Here is a 25036-nt window from a genome sequence, read left to right as displayed (position 1 = left end):
GGCAGCCCAGACTGCCGAGAACCCTGCATCCTCCCCATCTGGAGTCTCAGGATAAAGCTCTAACAGTTTAATTGTCCACTTGTGGACAGCAGAGTTCATGCAGTGAAATACTATCACTGCATGAAACTCTCTCACCTTTTATAAGATTTTATCCAATAATTTAAAACAGACATGCACACTAAAACATAGGAAGAATTCTGTTCTTGGTATTATTTAGAAAAGTTTAAAAATAATTTTGCTGTCAATGTGGCCTTTCTGCAACAAAGTCTACACAGTGTTATCAATAACAAGCACCAGTCATAATACCACACCTGAATCAAACTTCATAAAATGTTTGGATTCTAAAAGCACTAAATGACCAAGCACACAAAATCTTCACTCCAAACAATGCAGACTTGACTCCAATTTCCTTTATTCATTGCCAACCGAACTTCCGAGTCCCAGACACTCCTTCAGAACAGAACAATTATTAGAATACTTTCTGGTTGCAAGGCCAAGCAATTTTAAATTACTACAATTTGGACTCCTTTTTTGACTCTTTTGGATTCATATCATTTCCAAATTTCTGCGTCCTCCAAAATAGCATGCCTGAATACAGTTGAATCAACATGTTAGCAGAAGGGAATGTATGTTGTGTAAGTTATTTGCCGACCGACAACACACATAGTCCTACATTTTACACTATACCCGTGAAGCACATCAAGGCAGTATATCAAATGCAAAATTTGTTTTTTTTTAAACTATGAAATAAAAGCATTCAAAGTGTCAAAGCTTTTCTTTTGCATTTCACATTTCTATATTTATAGCAGATCTGTTAAAGGTCAGTAGAGTTTGAAAAAGAGCAAACACTTTGCTGCTGTAAAATGCAGTCTTGGGCAAAATCAGCTTTCTGCAGGAAAATTCATGTATATCACACTATCGCAGCGCAAAAACATTAATTGTAGAAAGAGAAAAATTGAAAATAAGACAGATAGAAGACAGAAAAGATTACGAAATTTGTGAGTTGTGTTCTCTACTGAAAAAATACCACAGTAAAATAGCTCCAAGAAAACTCATACCCAGGCTGCTTTTTGTAAAAATAAATTTAAGGTATGACTTGTATGTAAAATAACAAAAATGCAGTGGGGCAGCTCAAACCATTCACGAATGACATCAACTAATCTGTTCTACACATAGAAATGTAAAACTACTTTTGATCTCATTTGTTTTATTTACCAATAATCTTTGTACACGTTTAGTTAGTTTCTTAGTTGGGTAAAATATTTATGGTTTTTTAAGTAAATATATTGCACAACACTGTGTTGATACTTTTGCTTTTTAAATCTTTCAATTAAGTTTTATAATAAATTGAGTGAATAGAAACTAGTTATTATTGTGTACTCCATGTTTTGAAACTGGCATTATCCAAAATAAAAGCAATGCCCTTGAAGACTTGTGCCAAGGCTACATTTAACATTGTGGAACTGGCTGCTCTTGACAATTTGCCAGAACGGTAGGTTACACAAATATGGACTGCTGAAGTATCAGATGTGGTGCTCAGTTTTAGGGGATGCTGACTTAAGCTTTGAAGGTAATGTCCAGTTTCCCTTTCTCCATCAAATCCAAACAGGAATCAAGGAGATATATGGGTACATTCAGGTCCCAGAGGCGAACCAATAAGTATTGCACAATTACAATTAGTGGGAAGAGCCAACAATTGAGATTTTCCGCTGTGACCCAAATACCAAGACTGGGAGGTCCATTTTTTTGTCTAATACTTTCCAGTAACCCAGTTATAAAGGATGAGATATTGTTTACAGTAGTAATGATTTGGCAAGAAGTCCAATCTATATTTTCCAGTTGCAATTGCTCTGGCTGGAAGCAGGAGAGCTTTATGCATGTGCTCCTAACGGAATCTACGAAACTCACCTAACCGGCACCAATGCTCTTTAATATCCTTAAAAATGGTCGCTTAAAACATAACGAAGGGTGACTTAAAAGCTCTTGAGGTTCAAGGGACCAACTGTGAGTGGAAGCCAAATCAATTTGCACTGCTTGAATTTATATTGCAGCAGTATAAATCTTTGTCCTAATGAAATCCACATCTCAAGGTGCTTATGCTACCAGGTTCTAATACGCAGCACTACCTCAAATTGATACTGTTTTTTCATGGTGAATAAGTGTAAGAGCACAGCATAAACAAGACATCAGATTTCCTAAAAGCTATCACAATGTAGCTTCTACAAAACAGAACAAAAACCCTCTGCTATGCGTAGCCTACATGCTGATGTATAAAACTGGCATTCCAGACTTGTTCAGAAATATCAGCATTAGACCAGTCCAGTTGTTTTCTTAGCTTACAACTGCAGTACCACTATTCAATGTTGCTGACTGCAGCACTACCGACCTGCTGGTATTGGCATTTTTCCTGGATTTAGGAAACTGAACCTGAAGAGTGTTCTTGTTTGTGCACAAAGATCTGTCCTTAAGCAGATAATAAATGGATTAATGTACTAATCAACTTATGCCAGGTCTTCCTTCAAAGCAGAACTAGATATTTTCCCCACCCCTCATTAGTGTTTACCCTGCCAATAACAAGATTATTTTGTAGTTGCTGTCATGGTCACTGCTGACATCCATAGTGAAAGGATTTGAGCATTGACATTAAAATATCACTATATGTTGTAATGTATTAAGCTAAGCGTGTACCATCTCATTTCCATATGAAGACAGCCATTCAAGCAGAAATAACAGTAAATACTAAATATTTCCAATCTCCATCATCCTAATATCCTTAATTTTGTTTCCATATAATTTCTAATCTGCCTGACCTGACAATTTAGCTCTAGATTTTGTACTAATGTAAATTTTATATATATATCATTTGTATTCTTTCCGATAAATCTTCAAAATCTTTCTTATTTTGACTTTTATTAAGTGTAATTATATGGTACATGGGAATAAAGAGTTTTAAACCACACGTTTTTAAAACAAGAACCTACAAGTCAACACAATGTTTGACTTGTAAAGTTACAGCAAAACCTATAATTTGTGGAGTCGTGCCAAGTTAACAGGCAGCGTCACAGTTTTCAAGGGCTGATGAAGAGATACCTCAAGTGTTAGTGCTTCCCATTTAATGCTTGAAATTAATAGCAGAAATTGACCTGGTTCTATCCATGACACAAACTTGCCTGTAGAGATGGTTTTCAGCCAGGTGCCAAATTTTATGATGCAAACTTAACCCTGAAATAGATGGAAAGAACCAGAAGACAGAGGAAAACATGAATATTGTTTGTTTTTAAAAGAAATAGAAAATTAGAAATAGATAAAAATCAAATCAAATAAAATGACAGAAGGAGAATGGAGAAGAAAAGACAGTACAAGTTGAACTGTTCAATTATTGAACAACACAAATCATTCTAGCATAAGGTTAATAGGCAAATAAGGTCTAGGAAATAAAGGTTCTAGGAAATAAAGGTTCTAGGTAAAGGACCTCTCACTTCAAAATGTAAGTACCAATAAGGCATTTTTTAAAAAGCTTTTCCAGTTTAATTGTAATGTCAGACCAATAGAGAAAAGATGCACCAAGGTTTCCTGCTGCTTGCCTGAAATTACGACTAACCAGCTGTTTGACGTGCTATACAGTAAATAACAACAACAACAAGATTCCATTTATAGAGCGTCTTTCACGTCGGGAGGACGTGATGTTTAAGTAAAGTAAATAATGTTTAAGTAAAGTTCATCCGCATTTCTCTATAGTGCTTCAATCAATTGACTATCGTCGCAAATTCAGTGCTTCAAATTAGCAATCTCAGTCAGGCTTACAGACCTTTACCTTGAAAGAAGTTGCCTCACTGTAATATCTGTCATCAATTTAATGTCACGTATAAACAATTTTTAAAAAGCTAAAAAAACACTGATTTTGGTAAGTGCACAAAACATTAACATAACAGGATTTCTATCTAGAAAATTGTTCCCTAGAGATTGTATTTTCCCTTTAATGTTATATTAATAAACCAACCCTGGTCATCAAGGAATTGATATTGTTGCAATATTAGGGTTTATTTCAGCATCACTGGACAACAGCTGAAAATGGGAAAAAAAACACCTGAAACATCATGATTCTATCCCTTTTCATCTCTTTCTGTTCATAATAATGGAAATGGAAAAATACTTATAAAATAAACTGCTTACAGTATTTGTAAGTCAGATTCATTAAAATGAATGGAGGAGAGATGCTAGCATTATCAGGATTGCTTTTTAGGAAGATTCCAGATACTGGATGTCAGTATTCTTGAAGATAGTGTGAGCAAAGATTTTAGGCGTTTCAAAATAAATCTGCTCTGAAATGACTGAAATCCCTGCTTTCTTAGCCAGGTTTGCATTGCAAACTAAAGTTTGATTCAGTACAAGTGAAGATTAATGATATAATACAATGGATTCAGATCTTTTCAGCGAAACCTTAAGAGTTTTATTGCAATAAATTTTCTGGCTCTGTAATTTTCAACCTTCCATTTGAAAAACTGGGACAGGAGGAAAAGAAACATCATTGATTTTGCATTAATCATTAATTACATTTTGAAATACATCACACAATCAACTTTCTGAAGTAACTGTTAGAACTTTTAATTAGAATTATGGAGCCTTGGCATGAGCAGTGTTAAACTGTTCCAGCACGATTTGTACCTAGAGCCTTTCCTCATTTCATTCAGAACAAAATGGTTGAAAACTGCTATGTAACAAAGCACGAATGCATCAGTTCCAGACCTTATGCCCATTCACAGAGGCATCTCCATCCTTGTGCATTTCAACTTAGCTACACTGCATTTACAGAGTCTTATAAAATGCGAGAGACTTTTACTGCAATCAATGATGTCTGCAGCTCATGTGGGGAATTAGCTTTCACTTGTCTGTTGTCACTATGTGGTGAGAACAGACTAATAAGAATTTCTGGATGCGGAAGCTTGGTCACATCTGCTACATGGGAATAATACTTCATCATTTGCTGAATTTATTTATCCTATTAAGCACTCACATTTATTAGTAATACATTGTGTATTATTGGTTCATCATATTTCCCAGAAAGTTTATTTAATTTATGACCATGACCATTTTTTCAGCTTACAAAATGTGAACATTTACAGTTCAGTACTGAATGTAAAGCATTTACTTGCTTCCCAATGTCACTTAAGTCTAAAGCACCTTTCACATCGGGAGGATGTCCCAAAGCGCTGAACAGTCAGGGACAAGGGATAAGGACCCGAGCGAGGGTGGTGGAAGGTTGTTGGGATCAGGGAGGGTGGAGGGCAGAGAGGGTGGTTGAAGAGGAAGATCTTGAGGTGTGCCCTAAAGGTGGCAAGGGAGGGAGCTAGGCAAAGGAAATGTGGGATGGAGTTTCAGAGGGTGGGGGCAGAGAGGTTGAAGGCCCTCCCGCGATGGTAGGGAAAGATTTGCATCCATTTTCAACAGGGCCACTGGGCAAAGTATGAAAGAAAAGCATAGCTTAATCCTGTTCCTGCTGGAATGTTCCTTTTTTTAGTGGGAAAGGAAAAAGATACAGGCAAACAGACAGTTTCCTCAGCTGCAAATGCATCTTAGTGACTATTCCAGTAATAACTTAGATAAGGTTACTGGTAGAATAATATATCAAAGGTGAGCGGTTTCTAAGATATTTTTTGGTGGGGTGGGAAAACGGGAAGTAAACATGAGTATGAATGAATTTTGACTTATCACAACAAAAGAATATTTTCTTCCTTCTCCTGTGCTTTTGACAAGTCAAATACTGTATTTTCCTTTCATTCAAAAATCTAGACTATAAACTTCCAGATCAGTCACCAATGCCATGGTCAGTTGGCAAGCAGCACAAATCTGATCAAAACACGTTAATATCATTTTTTTCTCCCCAAGAGTTTGTTTCTACCTGGTACTCTAGCTAAGAATTAATGAAAACTGCTGCTACTAATAATAATCCTTGCATTTGATATTGCAGCATATCACATCAGTGAGACATCTCAAAGGGCTTCACAGGATAAACTGTAAAGTGAATTGGTTGTATATTTTGTGGGCGAAACATGGCAGCCAATTGTGCACAGCAGTGTCCCACAAACAGTCATGGATTGAGAATAGGAAGGGATGAAATGTTGGAAAAACTAACAGTCCAGACTCCAATATAGTCTTTTGGTTAGGATGAAGCACTCTACCCTAAGTAGTATCTATCCACCAGGCATTAATTAATTGATGAGGTTCTTTGAATAAATGACTCAGAAAAAAAAATCTATCTGTGTTTCACCCATGGTTCCTGGAAATCAATAACTGACAGTAGTTCTGACGTTTGTTCACGTTAGGAGTGAAAAATTACACAGAAAATTATCAGACAAGTTCCAATTTCTGTCTTTAAAAAAAGTGAACTGTGGAGAATCAATATGATGAAAATCAGCACTGGGAAATGAAATGTTTTCCTAATTCTGGCATCTAGCATGGACATTGATCATCTGACTCTAGTCTCTATCACTGTGATTGCTCATGTGACATTTACTCATCCTATTCACACCATTTTCACTGAAATTGGAAGATTACATTATAGTAAAACTTAGCGGAATCCAGAGAAATGATTATGTGACTTCAAGTGGGAACGTATCATACATACTGTAATGTTCCATGTATATGTGTTTTATTCAGGTGTTGTGATGTATTTTTTCATATGAAAGTGTCTTTGAATGCATTTATAAAACTAAGAGAAATGCAAGTCACAATCTTCTGTACTTTTTTTTAAATGTTACTGCTAGAAGTGTTCAATGTCACATTCATTTATTTATGTGTTTCCAAATATTAAGTGGAAAAGGCCAATTCTAAATAAGTGTAAAATAGTTTGTGATCCTCTGTTTAAAAGTATCGTTGGTAGAAATTCAAGACAAATTATTCAAAAAATTGTTGTCTTCAAGCCATTTAGAAACTATCTTGGTGGCAACGTGTATAAGCTTAAATAGTTGCACATTTTCTCCCAAATATCAAGTACAAATGATCTGTAGCTGATCTCTCTCTCTCTCTCACACACACACACACACACACACAGAAACACTCAACAGCTTGGCAGCAAACAGGAACATAGTTTAGTTTGTACAATCTTTTAGGATTAAAAAAAATCTTCTGTATTTTCCCCCATATGTAATAATATGCAATATGTAATATGGGGGAAACTACAGAATTTGTACTACAGTACAGAAATTGGTACTGCAGTATTTTTATCAACATAGAAAAAAGTTTGACCTAATAATATCTTGCTGATTTGCTTAAACTCCAACGGTAACTAACATGTAGTTATTAACTGGGCAGGAAAACAGGAAGGGTTTGCTTTCCATTTTAGCTCGTCTCCTGACAGGATAATAAAAGATTATAGGCTGGATCATCCCACCCACATAACTAAGGGGAACAGTATGGCTGCTGGAGGAGGCAGGTGGGAGGAACGGAAGTTGAAAAAATCTACAATGTAATTCGAATCGTGAAAATTTGACAGTTAGAATTATGTTTGGCATTCAAAATAAATATTCCTGTCATTTATCCTTTCAAGTCTGCAAATACATTGTAGGTCAGACTGCCAAAAATTCACACAGGCTTGAAAGGAACCAGTCGGACCCATCACTATTGCTCCTGTCTCCATGCCACCCCATATGGTTCCTCTCAAATCCTGTGGCAGTTGGTACCAGATGGTTATGACTTTTAAATTTAGCCTGCAGAGTGTAAGCTTGCAGTATTTTATATGCACGCTAATTTAGTTTAAATATGCTAAATGGCAACTAATATTGTGAAAATGTTGAGCTTATCTAATATGGGTTTGGGCTTCCTTGTTCCTTGCACATAATTCAGTCCAAGATGCAAATAAATAGACTGCCATCAAAACACAGGGGAAAATTCTAGTTGACAATTTTCACAGCTTGGCAGCAAACAGGAGCATGCAGTTTGTAGTCTTCCCTATGCTGAACTGCAGATGTAGGGCTGATTTTGGAAGCATCTCTCACTTCTTTGAGGTGACAACAGGGAGACTAAATGATGTAAATAGTTAAACACATAAAAATAGCAAAATCCACGAGGCACTAAATTAGACAGAAATAAGAAAGAAATGGGGTTGTACTACTTTTTCTCGTTAGTCAGTCTCTATATCAACATGAACTATTCCACAACAGTAGAGACAAAACTGGCAGTGGGAATCGCTGATTTCATGTCGACAAACTTGGAACATGTCAGTGTTAAGGTTCTTGCTGTCTACTGCTATCAGATAAAACAGGTACTTTGTCAAAACATGTGTGTTAGTCCATGACTTAACTTTCATAAGTAGAATGTGCTCATCTTTCCTAAGGATTCCTTCCCAATTAAGCAAAAGTAGGGCAAAATTGCTACGATAATTTGATGTAGGCACTGTATGGCTACATATGGCTACATTCAAAATCAAGAACAGGCTTAGCCATAATAATAAATAATCTTTACATTTGATATATAAATGTACAGTCAATTCACTTTACAGTATATTCTGTAAAGCGCTTTGAGGCGTGAAAAGCACTATACCAAATTCAAGGATTATTATTGTTATACAGTTCCTTACATGTTGGGAGGATGTCTCAAAGTGCTTCACAGGATTTACTGTAGATGAATAATGGGAACTGTTCAAAATTTACAAAATTCAAACAAAATGCCTCAAAGAAAAAAACGGCATTCATATCTTTTAAAATATCACAAGTAAAAAAAAGTCAGCAGTAATTCTTCTATCTGAATGAAATACATTATTGAGCAAATTTACCACTAACCACTGGAATGACATAATGTCAACCAAACATGTCAAAGTGAATCCAATACATATAGCAAAGGATATGGTTATTCTTTAGTAAGTGCTATACAATTTACAAGAGCAATAAAGGTTTTGTAAACAAATCTAAAGCAAGGAAGGGATACAAAGAAATAACCACAAAGTAATCAAATGTCAACTTAATTTGCTTTCATTTTTAACGCCAACCAATTTGATCAAAAATCTCATAATGCTTCAGTTAATTCAATGCTAACCAATACAATGTACTTTGGAAAGAGGAAACATCTATCTATTTTCATCTTCTTCTATCTATCTTCTTCTATCTATCTTCTTCTATCTATCTTCTTCTATACTAATAAAACGACAACGTCTGTCTGCACTTCAAGAAGGATCTCAATAACTGATTGACATAGAGACATGATTTATACCTCACCGGAAAGGTCTTGCATCCGGGAATGACATGGGCATATTTGTTTTGGGGTACCTCCTATCATGAGTGATGACCTAAAATGTATTTCAGTTTTGCGTTTTTCGCTGCAATTACACCTAGTGGCCGCCAAGTCAAAGTGGCGCTGTGGCATCGTGCGTCACAGAGCCCCAACGTATGTATGCACGCATTGCAGTTACACCTGGAGGCCGTGCCAGCTGACCATTGCGCTGTGCTTCCTGTGTCACAGAGCACGCACGTAGCCAAGCAGTGGCAGGAATAAAATAAAGAACACAGACAAAGCTAAATCACGGCAACAACAACAACATTAAATTTTTAAAGCACCATTCAAGTCAGGAGGATGTCCCAGTGATTATAAATTATACATTTACATTTATCAATATAAAGATGTCTAAGCGAAAATCAAACCTTTTAAGGATAAGTAAAAATGTTAGACAAAAGAGAGAAGGCCCATTAAATGAAGCTGAAGAACCGTGAACAGCGAAGGCTGCAGTTCAATGCTGAAAGAACTAGAACAGTGCGCCAAAATGAGTCCTCCCACAGGAGTCCTCCCAGATGAGTATCGATAAAGATGAAATGTCTGCCTGTATGTCACTCTACATTCCATATCGGATCCTTTGGCTACAAGCGTAGATGCAACGGGTACATCTAGTACCATATATAGAAAAAATCTGACATAGGCGCAGAATATTTGAAGAACTCAATAGAATTACAGATCATAACTGTAGCAAATGCATTAGAGAGCTTACTAATTCAACTGAAGTTATGAAATATTATGTGTTACACCACTGAAACAATTTTCAGTTAAAAATCGCTATTCATCTGGCCCATAATTTTCAGGCTTTTAGTTTTAAGTGCTGATTGGGAGATTGTTTAATAAGGGAAAGGGAGGAGGAATTGTGTAGGGTGTATAAGACAATCTCTGGCAGTGGGGATACTCTATAAAACCATGGATGTAACCTCAATGTTCTGTGATTCTGTGCATGTAATTGTATCACTCAGATCTCTGCCAATAGCAGAATGCCCATTAAAAATCAAGATCTTAGTAAAAAAAATTATTTCTGCATGTGCATGGAGCATTTGTTGTCCTGGCTGGTAAGTAGATAAACCACCGAAGCAGATCACGAGCGAAAAGCACAGGAATAATGTTGCCTAACGTTCAGCTCCACTATTGTTATCCAGTCACAATCTACAGGCTCCTTTCAAGGCAGACATTATTTTTTCATTGGCAGTTAATTTCTACCCTATGCACCTTATATGTATGTCAGGCCTATTCACACCTTTTTCTATTTGTAAATTCCTCCTTCTGGTGGCATAAGAACATATGTGGAGCAATGGGATGTTCATTTTCTACTAATGATTGGTAGAAAACGAACATTTACAAAAGAATGCACAGAGGCCTGGAACCAGACAACTCACTAACCCCTTTTGCTGAGGAATGGTGCACAGAATACAACACATATTAAATGCAGAGGAAAAAGGAAAAAAAAGGAAAACAGACTGAAATGTGAAGAATAAAGTCAATATGTGTTTATCAGAGAAACACGATAAAGACAAGCGAGTATGAATATATTAATCCAAATTTAGACTGGGTTTCCAAGTTTATATCCACAGGTCTGTGTTGCCCCCTATTGTTACTATAATGTTACTGCACTTTTTCTGGAACAGAAAAACAGTCCTAAGGTTAAAATTTATATTTATTTTTACTTTGCTTTTCATTTATTTATTGCTCCTTTCTCCTTTGTTTTTGCCATTCACTAAACATGGATTTCCTTCCTCGCCCCCACCCCAAACTCTCTCCCTTCTCAATGTATTCTACTAAAATATGTTGTATAAACATAGTATGTCCCACAATAGCACTGACTAAGAAGAGAACAGCAGCAGCAAACAAAGGTGGCTGAACCTCTATTACAGGATATTACAGCTAATTTGTCATGGTATGATAATAATCAAAATACCAGAATTACATATTTGGCCAATGTAGTACTATAGTGGAATGGAATACAAATTTATTGTGACTTGCTTAGAAACAGAATCAACACACTTATCAATGATAAATCATCGTGACTACAATTTGTACATTGCAGTGTACAATGCAGTGAATATGTGCATTATACATTATTTCACTTAAAAATTGAAACAAACTTCACTTGATGACACCAGGTAAGGCATGCCATTGGTTTTGTTCAGTTACTAACACTGCAGATATGTTTTGTGCTATTCAACATTTTTGTCCCCCAAACATAGGTGATTTTCTTCCTCAGAGGTGTAGGTTATTTTTGGTCTAATTCATTATGGACTTTCTTATTATTATAGACTGGACTTGATTAGTTTATACCACAATGGTATGAAGCTTCACAAATTCTGGGAAATAAATGTACTCAGTGGATGCAAAGAAAAAAACAAATAAAAATTTGGTCACTCAATCCACGACTGTTTGTGGGACACTACTGTGCGCAATTGGCTGCTGCTTTTCACACACAAAATGGACAGTCGATTCCCTTTGCAATACATTCTGTGAAGCGCTTTGAGACGTCTTTAAGACCTGATAAAGACACTATATCAAATGCAAGCATTATTATTATGTCTTGTGAAATCAATAAATACGTTTGTTCGATATCTTTGTGATGTTTGAATTTCTGAAGCTTGCACAATGCTCTGGGTTCAACCAATTATTTTTGTACTCCCCACCCCACTCCCCACCCCCCCACCTTGGCGTCATGCTCTGCCACTCTCAAGCACTCTGGGACACTGCCCTGCATGAGGGGCGATATACAAATGCAAGTTGTTTAAATTTACTGGTTGGGTTAATAGGAACCAGTGGAGCACAGCAAAGACAGAAGTGATGGGTGCCAAGACTCTGCAGATGAGAATACGGACTGCAAAAAACATATAAAATCAGTACCAGAAATGAGTTACATCAGAAACTCAGCAAACCATCTACTACCATGAAATCTGCTCAGGAGAAACAGTTGTTCAGTTTGCAAAAATGCATGCACAGGTCATTTTAGTCGATTGGCGGATTGCTTTCCAGGGCTAATAATCCCTTTTAAAAAAATAATAATTTGGTCACTCAATCCACGAATATTTGTGGGACACCACTGTGCACAATTGGCTGCTGCGTTTTGCCCACAAAATATACAGTCAATATCAGTCCTCCTGACGTGAGACACATTTGTTTAAATAACAGTGTTTGATTAACCATACTTTTAAAACATTACAAAAATAGGAAACTTGTCCCAAATGTAAGAAACCTGAAAAATAATAATCTTAGATTAAGATTGTTATTTGAAAATGTAAGGTTATCAGAATTATGTCAAATTATTCAGAATTATGTGAAGTTCTTAAACTCAGTCTTATTCGGAAACTGGTTTACAAACTAAACTGAATTAAAGAATTTCACATTTCAAATTAGACTGAATAAGATTTTTTTGGAACTCTGCACAATCTTAATTTTTAAGAAAATTATTTTAAGGATAAACCCACGAGAAATGTTGGGCCTTCTCAGGTCACTAAAAGTGAAGCCACGCATTAAAAAGTAGATTCAGGTTTAAGAAGTCAGATAAATGTTATTCACAAGAGGGTCATTCAGTCTACATCTACCATTAAAAAGGAATTGAAGCCACAGCTTTTGGACTATTAATTTGATCCATTTGAATCCAGGATATTTCTTCATGAGTTTTTTTGAAAATGTGAGTTATCACAATAGGACAAGATCAATAGTCAACACATTTTACTGAAATAGAATCTTTCCTTCAAACCCGTTTATGTGCTTTGAATAAATATGATGAAACTGGAAATATTTAAACAAATTCTCCTAGTGTACCTGTCATTAGGTCAAACAGCTGGTTCGCTTCCAGATCTGTGAAGGTGTTGGAACAAGTTGGACATCTGAAGGAGGCTCTATTTGTGGAATCTCGTTCATCTGTTTCAATTCTTCGTCTCATATGATCCAGTTTGTACTTCACCACATTCACTAACAGGCGATAGTTTATGAAGTAATAATTGTGCCTTGTTGTTTTACCGTCTGGAGCAGTTTCAACACGCATTCTGCTTTTGATGAATTTGTCATTTTTCAGTGTATTCAAAACTGATCGCAGCTGTTTCCGATCGAATTTCAACAGCTCCAACATGTCCTCCTCTTTGACACATGGATTTCTAATGAGAATATCCAAGGCCAATGCATGCTCCAATCCATAAAATCCTCTCACAACATATTTGGCAAGACGTTTCAAAGATGCAGGAACTTCTGTTAGGACATCTGGATCAGTCATCTTCAATCTATAGGTTGACAGATAAATAATAAGGCATTCAAGATTAAGGATCGACTTCATGATTCATCATGAGCATGAACATACTTATTTGATGGCTTTTTTATACATAAACACCTGACCAACTACAGTAAATAAATATCCAGCTGGGAGGTAAAAAGAATATGGATAAAGGTTTTGGCAGCATTTACAGTGAGTTAGGGACAGAGTTGGGTGATGTGAAAGTGTGAAGAAAAGCAAACTTGATCAGAGACCGGATGAGAGGGAGAAAGAAGGGCTGAGGAACAGAACAAACAGGATGCCAAGGTTGGACACTCGTTCAGTAAGTTTGAGAGAGGGGAGGTTGAGGAGGTCAAAGCCAGAAGTGAGAAGACTTTGGCAGTAGCTGAGCAGGATGGCTTCCACCTTGTCTGTGTTTAGATGCAAGAAATTTTGGCTCATCTGGCTCTGGTCTGAATTATCATAGTAAATTTGAGGTATTATTAAGACTACAGCAGGAACAATGTATAAAAGAGATGGAAGAGGGACGTTAAGAGAAAGTAACTAAGGGTAGTGAAGATTGAATGGGGTGTAAACAATAACAATAAAGACATCGGGAGAATGCACGATGGAATGTATTAAACAAAATTGGGCAGCAAAGGTGAAGTAAGACTACTGAAAACAAAGAGTTTGTAACCAAGCCATTGATGGCCAAGGAGGCAATGCAGCTTAGCAAAGGTAGGGAATCTGGGACCTTGTGCAGGACAGGAAGAAATGGAGTTTTGTGAAAGCTGACATTTGTGAAGCGAGGAGCCAAAAAAGTCATGAAGACTTAGATACTGGTTTCAGCTGTGATGGTTTTGATGAAGCAAGAGCATTATCAATGTTCTGAAGGTGACAGAAGACAGTGGACAACGACCTTACACAATGTGCCATTTTCATGTATGAGCTTAAACAGCAAATTTTGACTAATTACACAAAGGTTGGAAGGTGGGAAGAGATCGCAGCAGAACACAATCTGTTCTTGTACACTTTCCAGTAAGATCACTGGTCAACAATGAGAGTTTTCACCCCTTTCTAGATCAGAAAAACAAAGGCGAACTAAACACACTCCAACATGAATTGTTGGAGGCCAGTTGTAGATTTTGTGGGTCAGGTTCAAGGTTTATGATGTTATATGCATTAGTTCACAAGTACAAATAATAATCCTTACATTTAACATTACAACTTTCATGTCAGGAGGACATCCCAAAACGCTTCACAAGCTTTACTGTAAACTGGTATGACTGTATGTATGTTTGTGGGCAAACGCAGCAGACAGTTGCGCACAGCAACGTCCAACAAACAGCCATGAAGCAAGACCGCAATTTTATTTGAGGGCTCGCTGGCCGGGACACCGGGAGAAATCCCTTCTCTTTTTGCCAATGGGATCTTTTAAACATCCACCTCAACGGCCAGACAAGGTCTTGGTTGCTTGTCTCATCCGAAGGACGACACCTCCAATAAAGCAGTACATCCGCAACATTGCATTGGAGTGTCAAGTCCCGATAGGGAACTCGAACCCACAGCCTTCTGACTCGGAGACTAGAGTGCTATCAACTGAGCCAGGCTGACACCACCGCAAACCTGAGCAAGAACTCCATCCGTTGCCTTCTGTGGCTTGAGTAGCGGGGGGCGCACCCATCTTTATTAAAGAAAGGGAAAAGGGGGCAAAAAGCTTTACAACTGTCTGAAGACCTGAACCAGATTTTCTCTCATCACAAGCTCACCACCGTCCACGTGTTGTAACACCCACTGAAACAGCGTTCAGTTAAAAATCGGTGTTCATCTGGTCCACAATTTTCAGTGCTGATCGGGAGATTATTTAATAAGGGAACGGGGGGAGGGGGTGGTGGGGGGGGGGGGGGGGAGGAATTGTGTAGGGTGTATAGGACACTCTCTGGCAATTCAAATAAGACCAGAACTTCTGCTCCACTCCTTTTTACTGACGATCTTCAAAGCAGCACTCAACCTTCTGGGTGGAGTGTTACACCTGAAAAACGAGTTTCTCGTCCGTTGCTCTAACCATTGTCCCAACTCCCTCCAACAGCAGAAGTCCCCCCTCACCGCCGCCACCTCTCCACCGTCGAGGATTATCGACCAGAAAGTACTCTTTACGAAATGAGAGCAAAAATAACCCTTCCTCTCTCTCTCTCTCTCTCTCTCACACACACCCTCTCCTCCCTCTCGTGCTCTTCTCTCCCCTTTTCTCTCCCCCTCTCTCTTCCCTCACACACTCTCTCTCTCTCTCCCCCGCTCTCTCCCTCCTCTCCTTCTCAGTCCTCTTCGTCCGTCCCTCACCGCCCCCCCCCCACACCTTCCAAATAAAATCAAGAAGGGACGCGATGACACGTACAAACTTTTGAGAACAATATATTATATATATATATATAGAGAGAGAGAGAGAGAGAGAGAGAGAGATACACACGTATAGAATTTCGTTTAAAAACCTGCGAAGTCAGTAGACGGAATTCCGAAGCAGCCAAACTGAAAGGCTCGGCATGAGGTGGGTGGAGGGGGAGGTTTGAGCAGCTCCGGGGCGGTAAAACAGGGCCCGGTAGTCGGTGTGTGTGTGTGTGAGAGAGAGAGAGGGAGAGAGGAGGAGGTCAGTCGCCTTCAAACGGCCTCTAACGGTTTCAGCGCTGAAATCGAACTCGGCCAACGTTTAAAATACTCACGACCGGTCACAGAGACGGCCTCGCGCCGCACGCTACCCACCCTGCACCGCGCCGCTCGCACCGCTCGCGTCGGCGTCAGGGAGGCGAGAGGTGGGGAGGAGGGTGGGGGGGCGGGGGGGAATTGATTGACAGCGCAGCTCAGCCACTGGCGGAGCGTAACGGCCGGGGAAGCAACCAATAGGATAAGAGGGACGGAAGGAGCGACTCCACCCACCCTCCTGCTCCCGCCCCCTCCTCCTCCTCCCTCCCTCCCGCTGGATGCTGAGGCGTCGTTTCCTGGTGACATGGCGTCATTGGACCGGGTGAAGGTGCTTGTGCTGGGGGATTCGGGTATGAACCGATAGGCTTCGACTAACCTAACCCCCACCCCCCCCACCCCGAGGAGGGTTATTTATCGTGGACCGCGACCACGTCCGAAAAAAACAGCGCGCGTCGACACCCGCGTGTGTCGGTTGGGATTCCGGTTTGAAACATCGTCACGCGCGTCCCGTTTTGCAGGACGGAAAACGTCAACGCTGTGTAAATTATCCGGTGCAACGGATGGTGCCACAAAAAAAGAAGGTGCACCTGGTGTGGTTTTTGGTAGGGTTGCCCATGTTGTGATTAACTGTTAAACCGTGCTTCCCCTCCCCGCCCCTCCCCGAGTGCTTCTTGCAGATCCCATGGCACAAGCCGAAAAGGAAGAGGGCGTTGCAATAATAATAATAATAATAATAATAATAATAATCCTTGCATTTCATACAGCGCTTTTCACCTTTTCTGGACGTCTCAAAGCGCTTCACAGAATGCACTGTAAAGTGAATTGACTGTGTATACCTTGTGGGCGGAACGCGGCGGCCAATTGCGCGCAGCGGCAGTGGCCCACAAACAGCCGTGGATTGAAGTGGCGGATTTATTGTTGCTTTTTTTTTCCGCTGCTTGAGGGATTATTATCAGTCGTGTGGAGTCAGGAAACTTGCCCATGGTTTTGCCCTCCTGGGAATCGAACCCAGGGTCTCTCGCTTGCGAGTGCTCTAACCACTGGGCTGCAGGACTCCACCCTGTGGAGTTGAGTTACTGGGGGTCCGCTGCAGGGTCGGAGGCACCGGCCTTAAGATCAGACATTAAACCTAGCGGTCCCCCGTATGCCTTTTCAGGTGGCTGTAAATTAACCCATGCCACTATTCAGAAAGAGAACAACAACAACAACAAATTACATGTGTACAGCACCTTTCAGGTCAGGAGGATGTCCCAAGGCACTGGTCAGTCAGGGATTTAGACCCAAGGACAGGGTTGGGATCAAGAGGGGTGGAGCGCAGAGAGGGTAGGGGTAGGAGGGTGACCGAAGGTATGGTCGAAGGGGAGGGAGTTGCATGATCAACCATAAAACACAGTCACTACACTTTACAGCGCTTTGAGATATCCTCCTGGCATGAAAGGCGCTTTACCAAATGTAAAGATTGTTAGTTTAATCCATTGCCATCTCTGTTTACTTTGTAGGTGTTGGGAAGTCATCTCTTGTCCACTTGTTGTGTCACAACCAGGTGTTGGGAAATCCATCATGGACAGTTGGTTGCTCAGTTGACGTTCGGGTAAGGGGAAAGAAAAGGAAGAGAGAACCTGGCAAAGTGTGAAAATTCAGATTTGTTTTCAGCTAATGGTTGGTTCATAGAAAACGTTCTTTAGGAGATGGTTCACTGATTGTGCAGTAAATGTATTTGCGGATCAGAAAATGCCGATGGCTGTTATGGAAATGATCATTGCTATGATAATGATCAAGACTGATCTCACCCTATCTCTTGTTCAGCACTATCTCACTCTCAGCTGAAGGGTTTAGTATAGAAAAATTGGACCTTCCAAGGAATAAATGGGAGAAAAAATTAATTATGCACTGGCTAATGTTTGCCATGTGGTCATTGGTGAAGAACAAATGTATCTAGAGGATTGTTGGCCAGGACACTGGGTGAAACTGCTTTCTCTTTTCAAATAGTGTCATGAGATCTTCAGTGGACCTCAGAGTAACATCCCTAAGGATGGCACCTGTGTGGTGCAGGACTCTCCCAGTTCTGTATTGGCGCATACAACTCTGACATGTATTTCTTTTGTAATTATATGATTTTGAACACACCTGCTTTTGATAAAAAAAATTAGAATTGATTCCATGTTTTAGAAGCTATATTCGTGTCATTTTTTATTCTGATCTATAAAACCAATGCAGTTTTTGCCATATAAATGCTTTTTAGATAAAGACTATTTTGAAAGAAAATCATCAAACATTTTGTCTTGAGTTTTTATTTAAAAAATATTGCTGCTTTGCAATTGTAGTGCCGTTGACCATTCTGGTAGATTCCAGTAGAATTATGTTTGCATTTGTAGGAACTAGTAGTTTCTGCAGAGTTTTTATACATTTTATTTCTCTTTTATGTTTAATTCAGGTTCATGACTACAAAGAAGGCACACCAGCTGAGAAAACCTACTACATTGAACTGTGGGATGTTGGTGGATCTGTAGGCAATGCCAGCAGCATTAAAAGCACTAGAGCTGTCTTTTACAACTCTGTGAATGGTAGGAAGAGCTAATAGTACTTAATGCCTTGTTTTGTAATTATCATGTACAGTTCAGTAACATTATTGTCTGGCATTATCTCTTTGAAAAAGGTAACCTGATAGTTTCTAGTGGTACAAGACTTACAGCCCCCTCCCATCATCACACACAAGAAAACCATAATGCCACAGAGTTTATTTTTCATTTCTATTTGTGAAATTGCATAAATAACAATCGTATAGCTTTGTATATTTTCTAAACTTGGTCCTACATATTACGTTTTTGGATATTATATATTAGCAGTAAGCAGGAACCTAGTTGTTAGTCAATTGGCGGATTGCATAATAAAATTTCTATCCCCTACACTTATGAATACTGAAGGGGAGCAGTAGATAAAACATCAACACAAAGATGCTAAAGGTAAGGTCAGACTGGCAACACAGTGTAAAATTAACATGATCAATGTTGAAAAGCGTTGCATTCTTTCTAGTTACATTTCGCCCACAAATACAGTCAATTAACGTTACAGTATATTCTGTGAAGCACTTTAAGATGTCTAAGAAGTGATAAGGCGCTAGATCAAATGCTAGGATTATTATTTATTATTATTAGGTGAGACCTATGAAGGTTCTATTTCAGTGGCACTTCATCTGTGTATTTAATATGTACCATGATTTAATTTGCAAAATCTAACTATCGCTGCTTTTGTCAGCAGTTGTATGTTTTTATGACTTTGTGTTTCAATTTAAAAGGTATAATACTAGTGCATGACTGTACTAACAAAAAGTCGTCCCAGAATCTATATCGGTGGTCATTAGAAGCATTAAATAAGGACACCACTCCCACTGGAGTCATAGTGACAAATGGGTAAGTATTGCTTTTATAGGACATCTTTTCATTTTACTACCAATAATATCACAAACTTATTGGAATAAATCTCCGTAGAAAACTTTCACAACTTAGTGACATAATTACTAAAGTCTTTAATATGTACTACATTGCAGCATATCGTCCGAGCTAATAATCAGTTAATATCCGAGTTTCTAGTAATTTTGTCAAATTGTGCTGAAAATGAAGACTTTTTTTCCCAAGGTTACTGGAAGGATTAAAGTCTGTTATTTTGCAATAGCAGATAAATAATGAACGTATAATTATTTATACTTTTGACATTATTGATGCAAAAACTTCATTTTACAAAACAAAGAAACTACAAACAAACAAGCTCTTCGCTCCCATTTACCAAATTTGTTTAGATAATTAAGTATATATCTGAAGGAAGTGTAGCAATGACATTGCAACAAAAATATGATATAGCTCTTGGAGGTCTTGAATAATGAGAAATGTGACCAGTTTATAATTTTAGTAACTCGTTACTGGATAAGCTTTCTGGTGCTGCAGTCACACACTTAATTGTTGACAACGTTTGTCACATTTTAGATAAATAAATTGTATGTTTTTTATAATTTGTATAACACTTGATATATTTTATACAACTTATATAAATTAAAGACTAAACTTGGTAAATGTGACTTTAAAAGATCACGTTAACTAATGTGTCATTCCAGGAACCAATGACAGTTTGTTTTGTTTTTAAAGCGATTATGATCGAGAGCAGTTTGCAGATAATCAGATTCCATTGTTGGTCATTGGTACTAAATTGGATCAAATTCATGAAAATAAAAGGAATGAGGTGTTGACAAGGACTGCATTCTTAGCAGAAGATTTCAATGCAGAAGAAATTAATCTGGTATGTACTTTATTAAACTTCAATGAATTAACTCGGATGTTAAAGTGATTTTCCAAGATTGTGTCACAAATTATATTCTTAATTTTTTTTGTAAATTGTTTTGGGATCATTGATTATTTTTGTATGATTTTGTGTTGTAGGATTGTACCAATCCACGATGTTTGGCTGCAGGATCTTCTAATGCAGTGAAACTAAGCCGTTTTTTTGATAAAGTAAGTATTGTGTATTATTTATAACTAGCTGTTAACATAATTCAAGCCTTGTACAGACTATTCGGTTGACCAGTGATGTTGTATTTCTAGATGTGTATCTAATTTTGCATGCATCAGATGACCTAAAACAAATGTATATTTCTTAGAGATCTCAGGCTGGAGAGTTCTGATTTGTTGAAGCAACATGAAAGCTATCTCATCTTTTTAGTTATGTTTTACATTTTGCATTATAGTTGCATATTATGAAGTTAGACAGAACTTAACACCGAGTCACTTCTAATGAGTTAAAAAACTGTTCAAATAATGTTCTGCCAGTTCTGAATCTCATGATGTATTAATTGATTTCCGGCCTTCCAGTCTTAAATTTCTGTACTGTATGTAATGTATCTATGCCTTGTCATCATTACTTTTACATCAACATGTATCTATGGGTGGTAGTAAAGGGATATCAATCAGTGTATATTACATACCTTCCCTTAATCAACAACATTTATATATTATAATAATAATCCTTGCATTTGATATAGATCTTTATGTCTTTGAGACGTCTCAAAGCACTTCACAGAATATACTGTTAAGTGAATTGACTGTATATTTTGTGGGCGAAATATAGTACCATTCACTTGCAGTAGCGACCTGGGGTGCTTGTGATCTGTGAAATTGTTTAAATAATCATATGATCTGTGGAATTGTTTAAATAATAAGCTAATGGATAATGCATTTATAAAGTATAGAACTTTATAAGACAGCATCAGGACATTAGACAGACTGATTAGACAGACTGAAAGAAAGGCTGAGAAAAGACAAGCTTTGAGAGAGGGAGGGCACCATATACCAAATATTAACATTATATTTGTTTCTAAGACCTGGGTTCTATTCCCAGTAGGGCGAAATGTTGGGCAAGTTTCCTTACGCCACGTGCCTCTGTTTACCTAGCAGTAAGTAGGAACCCAGTTGTTAGTCGATTGGTGGATTGCTTTTCCGGGGATAATAATTCCTTCAAAAAAAAATAATGAATTGATTACTTCAATCCATGAGTGTTCAGAACTCTGCAGCTTGTGTATTGTCCCGCACCAGCTTCGGGACCACATCACTCCCACCCTCGCTCGCCTCCACTGGCTCCCCATCCCCCAAAGGATCAAATTCAAGATCCTCATCCTCACCTACAAGGCCATTCACGGCCTTGCTCCCTCCTACCTCTCCGAACTACTATCCCCCTACTTACCTGCCCGTACCCTCAGTTCCTCTGGCTCCGGTCTGCTCTACATCCCCCGCCCAAACCGCCCTACCATCGGTGGCCGGGCCTTCAGCCTCTCAGCCCCTAGGCTCTGGAACTCTATCCCCCAGTGCCTTCGCCGCCTCCTCCCTTTCCTCCTTCAAGGCCGGTCTCAAGACCTTACTCTTCGACCGTGCCTTCAGCTCCCCTCTCGACTCTCTACCCCCTCCTCACTCCCTCCCTTCCCTCCCCTCACGCTGACCATTTCCCCCTTGCTCGGGTCTTGACCCAACTGTCCAGCGCCTTGGGACGTCCTCCCAACGTGAAAGGCGCTCTATAAATGAAATCTTGTTGTTGTTGTTGTTTGTTGGACACTGCTGTTTTCACTCATAAAATATAGAGTCAGTTCACTTTACAGTATATTCGGTGAAGCACTTTGAGACGTCTCGAAGACGTGATAAGGCGCTATATCAAATGCTATTATTATCTATGTCTGTATCTAAAGTGATTAGCATCTTTTTGTTGTTAACAGCAGAGCTAAACATGGTTATTTACTTTGTTCATTTTTTAGGTGATAGAAAAGAGATATTTTTCACGCGATGTTAATCAGGTTTGTACATCTTTCTTTTAAATCATAGATTTTTTCCAAAAAAATATTTACCTGATTCTTCCCATCTGGTGGTATAGAAGAAAACTGAAGAAGATCCAATTGAAATACTGTATATAAATTTGGAAAACAGATAATCACGAGGATTCAATATATTTCATATACAAAATGTTGTTACAATGCAGGGTTGTTAATACAGCCTGATTTTCGGCACTTTGTGACATCAGTAAGCCACCAATAAGTGCCAGAAACCAGACGTGTACCTCATTTCGACCCTGGTCCACTTTGCAACCGTGCTATAAGGGCGCCCGTGCCGTATAGTAGTGTTGTTTCTATTTTACTCTAGAATCTTCCTTCATCACTAGGTCTTTCTGACCAGCCTTAGAAATTGGATTGAGACATTTTAAAAACATGGAAAATTTCAAACAGAAGTTTGTAGCTCATACAGTATTTTTTGATTTGCAGATTCCAGGTTTCGCTGACCGCAAGCGATATGGAACAGCAGGCACATTCAAGACCCTTCATTATGATTAAACAGAATTGCCAGTGGATCACACAATGCTGGGACAGGACACATCTGCCCGATGCTTTGCACCACCCATTGATTGTACAATTACATCTTTTCGGATGCAGAGATTTCTTTTGAAGTTTGGCACTATGTGCTTAATCTAAAAACTAACAGTTGTGTTGTATAATACAATATGTTACAGTTTCACCCACAAAACAGTCAATTCACTTTACAGTATATTTTGTGAAGCGCTTTGGGATATCTAGAAGACATGATAAGGCACTATATCAAATGTTATTGTTATTATTATATACCTGCTGTACCTCCCTGAAAGGTGGACCTTTCAAAGCCTTCTCTTGTAGATGCAAGTTGCATTTGTGTACATGACAATGTATATTAATTAAAGTGAGTGAACCATCTCCATTAAACCAGCAATTTTAAAATTAGATACAAAATTTATATTAAAAAAACTTGAGATGAACACAAAGTGTTTTTGATGCATTGTCAATTTCTCAAATGTGTTTTTCATAAAATGTTATTAATCTGTACTTAATGTGGCTGTTAGAGTCTTGTATTCTGATGATCCTGGAGGCATATTCTATCATTTCCAGGGAAGAGAGGTACTGAAAATGTAAGTTCCTCATTTATTAGTGGACCTGAAATAGGATGAATATATATTTTAAAAGTACTTGAGGATTTTTTAAATTGTGGTTTCATCAATATTTGAAGTAAACTGTATGTAAACAAATCCAATTTAAATCTCACCTTGGGAATTAGGCATGGTACAATAAGGCATTGTCTTATTTAACACAGTTCCATGGGCAGGTTGCCTCCATAATACCTGAGCCAGTTGCTCTTGTTTTCTTAGCCGTCTACAGCATGAGCTGAAGTAATTGCTATTCCGAAGGGCATATGTGTTTGAAATTGTTCCTGCCCCTTCAATTTTTCTTGTGATTGGTCTTTCCTAGCCACTGCTGTGTTTACAGTGGAAAGAGAGAAACGTTACTGCAGATGCCAACACAGTTGTCATTAGGGTTGCTCAAAAATCCAACTGACAAGACTTCAAAATGTATAGCCTGTATTTAATAAGACTTTATTATACACCTTATAAAATTCTCCCCTATTGAAGCTTTGTTGGGGAACCAGATGCTAATGTTGATTATAATTTATATACATTTACAGCTGTTAATAATTATTGAATAAAGACATTTTAGGTTTATTCTGTCTGTAAACCTGGAGTTTGCCTAAAGTAAATTATTTATGAAGAACAGAATACATAAACCAACAACTATTTTATTCAGTGTTATATTGTAACAATCGGTTTATTGTAAGAATATCATAGTTCATAAATATAAGGAGCAATACACATTCTGCAGTTTGGTATTGTATATTAAGCTATTTTATGCTGAAGATTGATGATGCTTTAATCGTGTATGTTGTAAGTTTAAGGAAGAAATATGCAATTATAGGTGGGAAGAGAGAGCATTTCTTGTAGTTCTCACTGTAATGGTCTAAAGAGTTGATTTGGCTTTTATTCAAAGTGAGGATTAATAATAGCTTGCATTTATATATCCCCTTTCATATGAAATAAATGTATTGCAGTGCTTCACAAAATATAACTGATTAGAAATGACCATGGCTATTATATAGGCAAACTAAACAGCAATGCCCATAAACAAAAATTATGAGTTATGGAATGATAGTGATGATGAACACTTCCACATCAGCCATACAAAGGTCAATTACTGGTACATTGATGGGCAGTTCCGTGCTGTGGATTTGTGCCCATTAAGAATTGGATTTGGACAAAACATTGCTAAATATTTGACGTACAGCAGACAAAGACTTTCATTGAATCGGTCAAGGCTGGGCTAAAACCTGTGCCCCAAAGATGAAAGAATGTTGATCTTCTGGTGTAATATATTATCCAGATTGTGCTACCTCTAAAATGTGAGAGCATAATTTTTACAAATCAATGTTCATGTCCAACAGATGTTTAATACAGCAACATTCATCAAAGTGCTTCTGTTAA

At 38.2% G+C, this 25036-nt stretch overlaps 2 protein-coding genes across 4 annotated transcripts in view; one reads left to right on the top strand and one right to left on the bottom strand.

The window, feature by feature from the left end:
* Nucleotides 1-16253, bottom strand: part of gtf2e1 (general transcription factor IIE, polypeptide 1, alpha) — a 31740-nt gene extending 15487 nt beyond the window's left edge. The window contains exons 1-2 of one of the 3 annotated variants that reach the window (XM_007908706.2): nt 16192-16253; nt 13051-13505 (exon numbers count right to left, since the gene is read on the bottom strand). In XM_007908706.2, coding sequence (XP_007906897.1) covers nt 13051-13498 — 448 coding nt within the window. In that variant the 5' untranslated portion in view covers nt 13499-13505; nt 16192-16253. Of the gene's footprint in view, nt 1-13050; nt 13506-15941; nt 16168-16191 lie in introns of those variants that run through there. The other 2 variants (XM_042334685.1, XM_042334686.1) reach the window with 2 other exon arrangements.
* A 187-nt stretch (nt 16254-16440) lies between these two features.
* Nucleotides 16441-23250, top strand: rabl3 (RAB, member of RAS oncogene family-like 3). Its single transcript, XM_007908705.2, has 8 exons — nt 16441-16521; nt 17671-17762; nt 18606-18735; nt 19467-19581; nt 20311-20461; nt 20602-20673; nt 22461-22499; nt 22962-23250. The coding sequence occupies exons 1-8, from the start codon at nt 16476-16478 to the stop codon at nt 23028-23030; spliced, it is 714 nt and encodes a 237-aa protein (XP_007906896.1). The 5' UTR covers nt 16441-16475; the 3' UTR covers nt 23031-23250.
* The last annotated feature ends 1786 nt before the right edge of the window (nt 23251-25036 follow it).

This window comes from Callorhinchus milii, unplaced genomic scaffold (genome assembly GCF_018977255.1).
Source record: "Callorhinchus milii isolate IMCB2004 unplaced genomic scaffold, IMCB_Cmil_1.0 Scaffold4, whole genome shotgun sequence".
In the NCBI taxonomy this organism is placed as follows: domain Eukaryota; kingdom Metazoa; phylum Chordata; class Chondrichthyes; order Chimaeriformes; family Callorhinchidae; genus Callorhinchus; species Callorhinchus milii.
The sequence above is the reverse complement of the archived record's forward strand: the minus strand, read 5'-3'. Positions and strand labels throughout refer to the sequence as shown.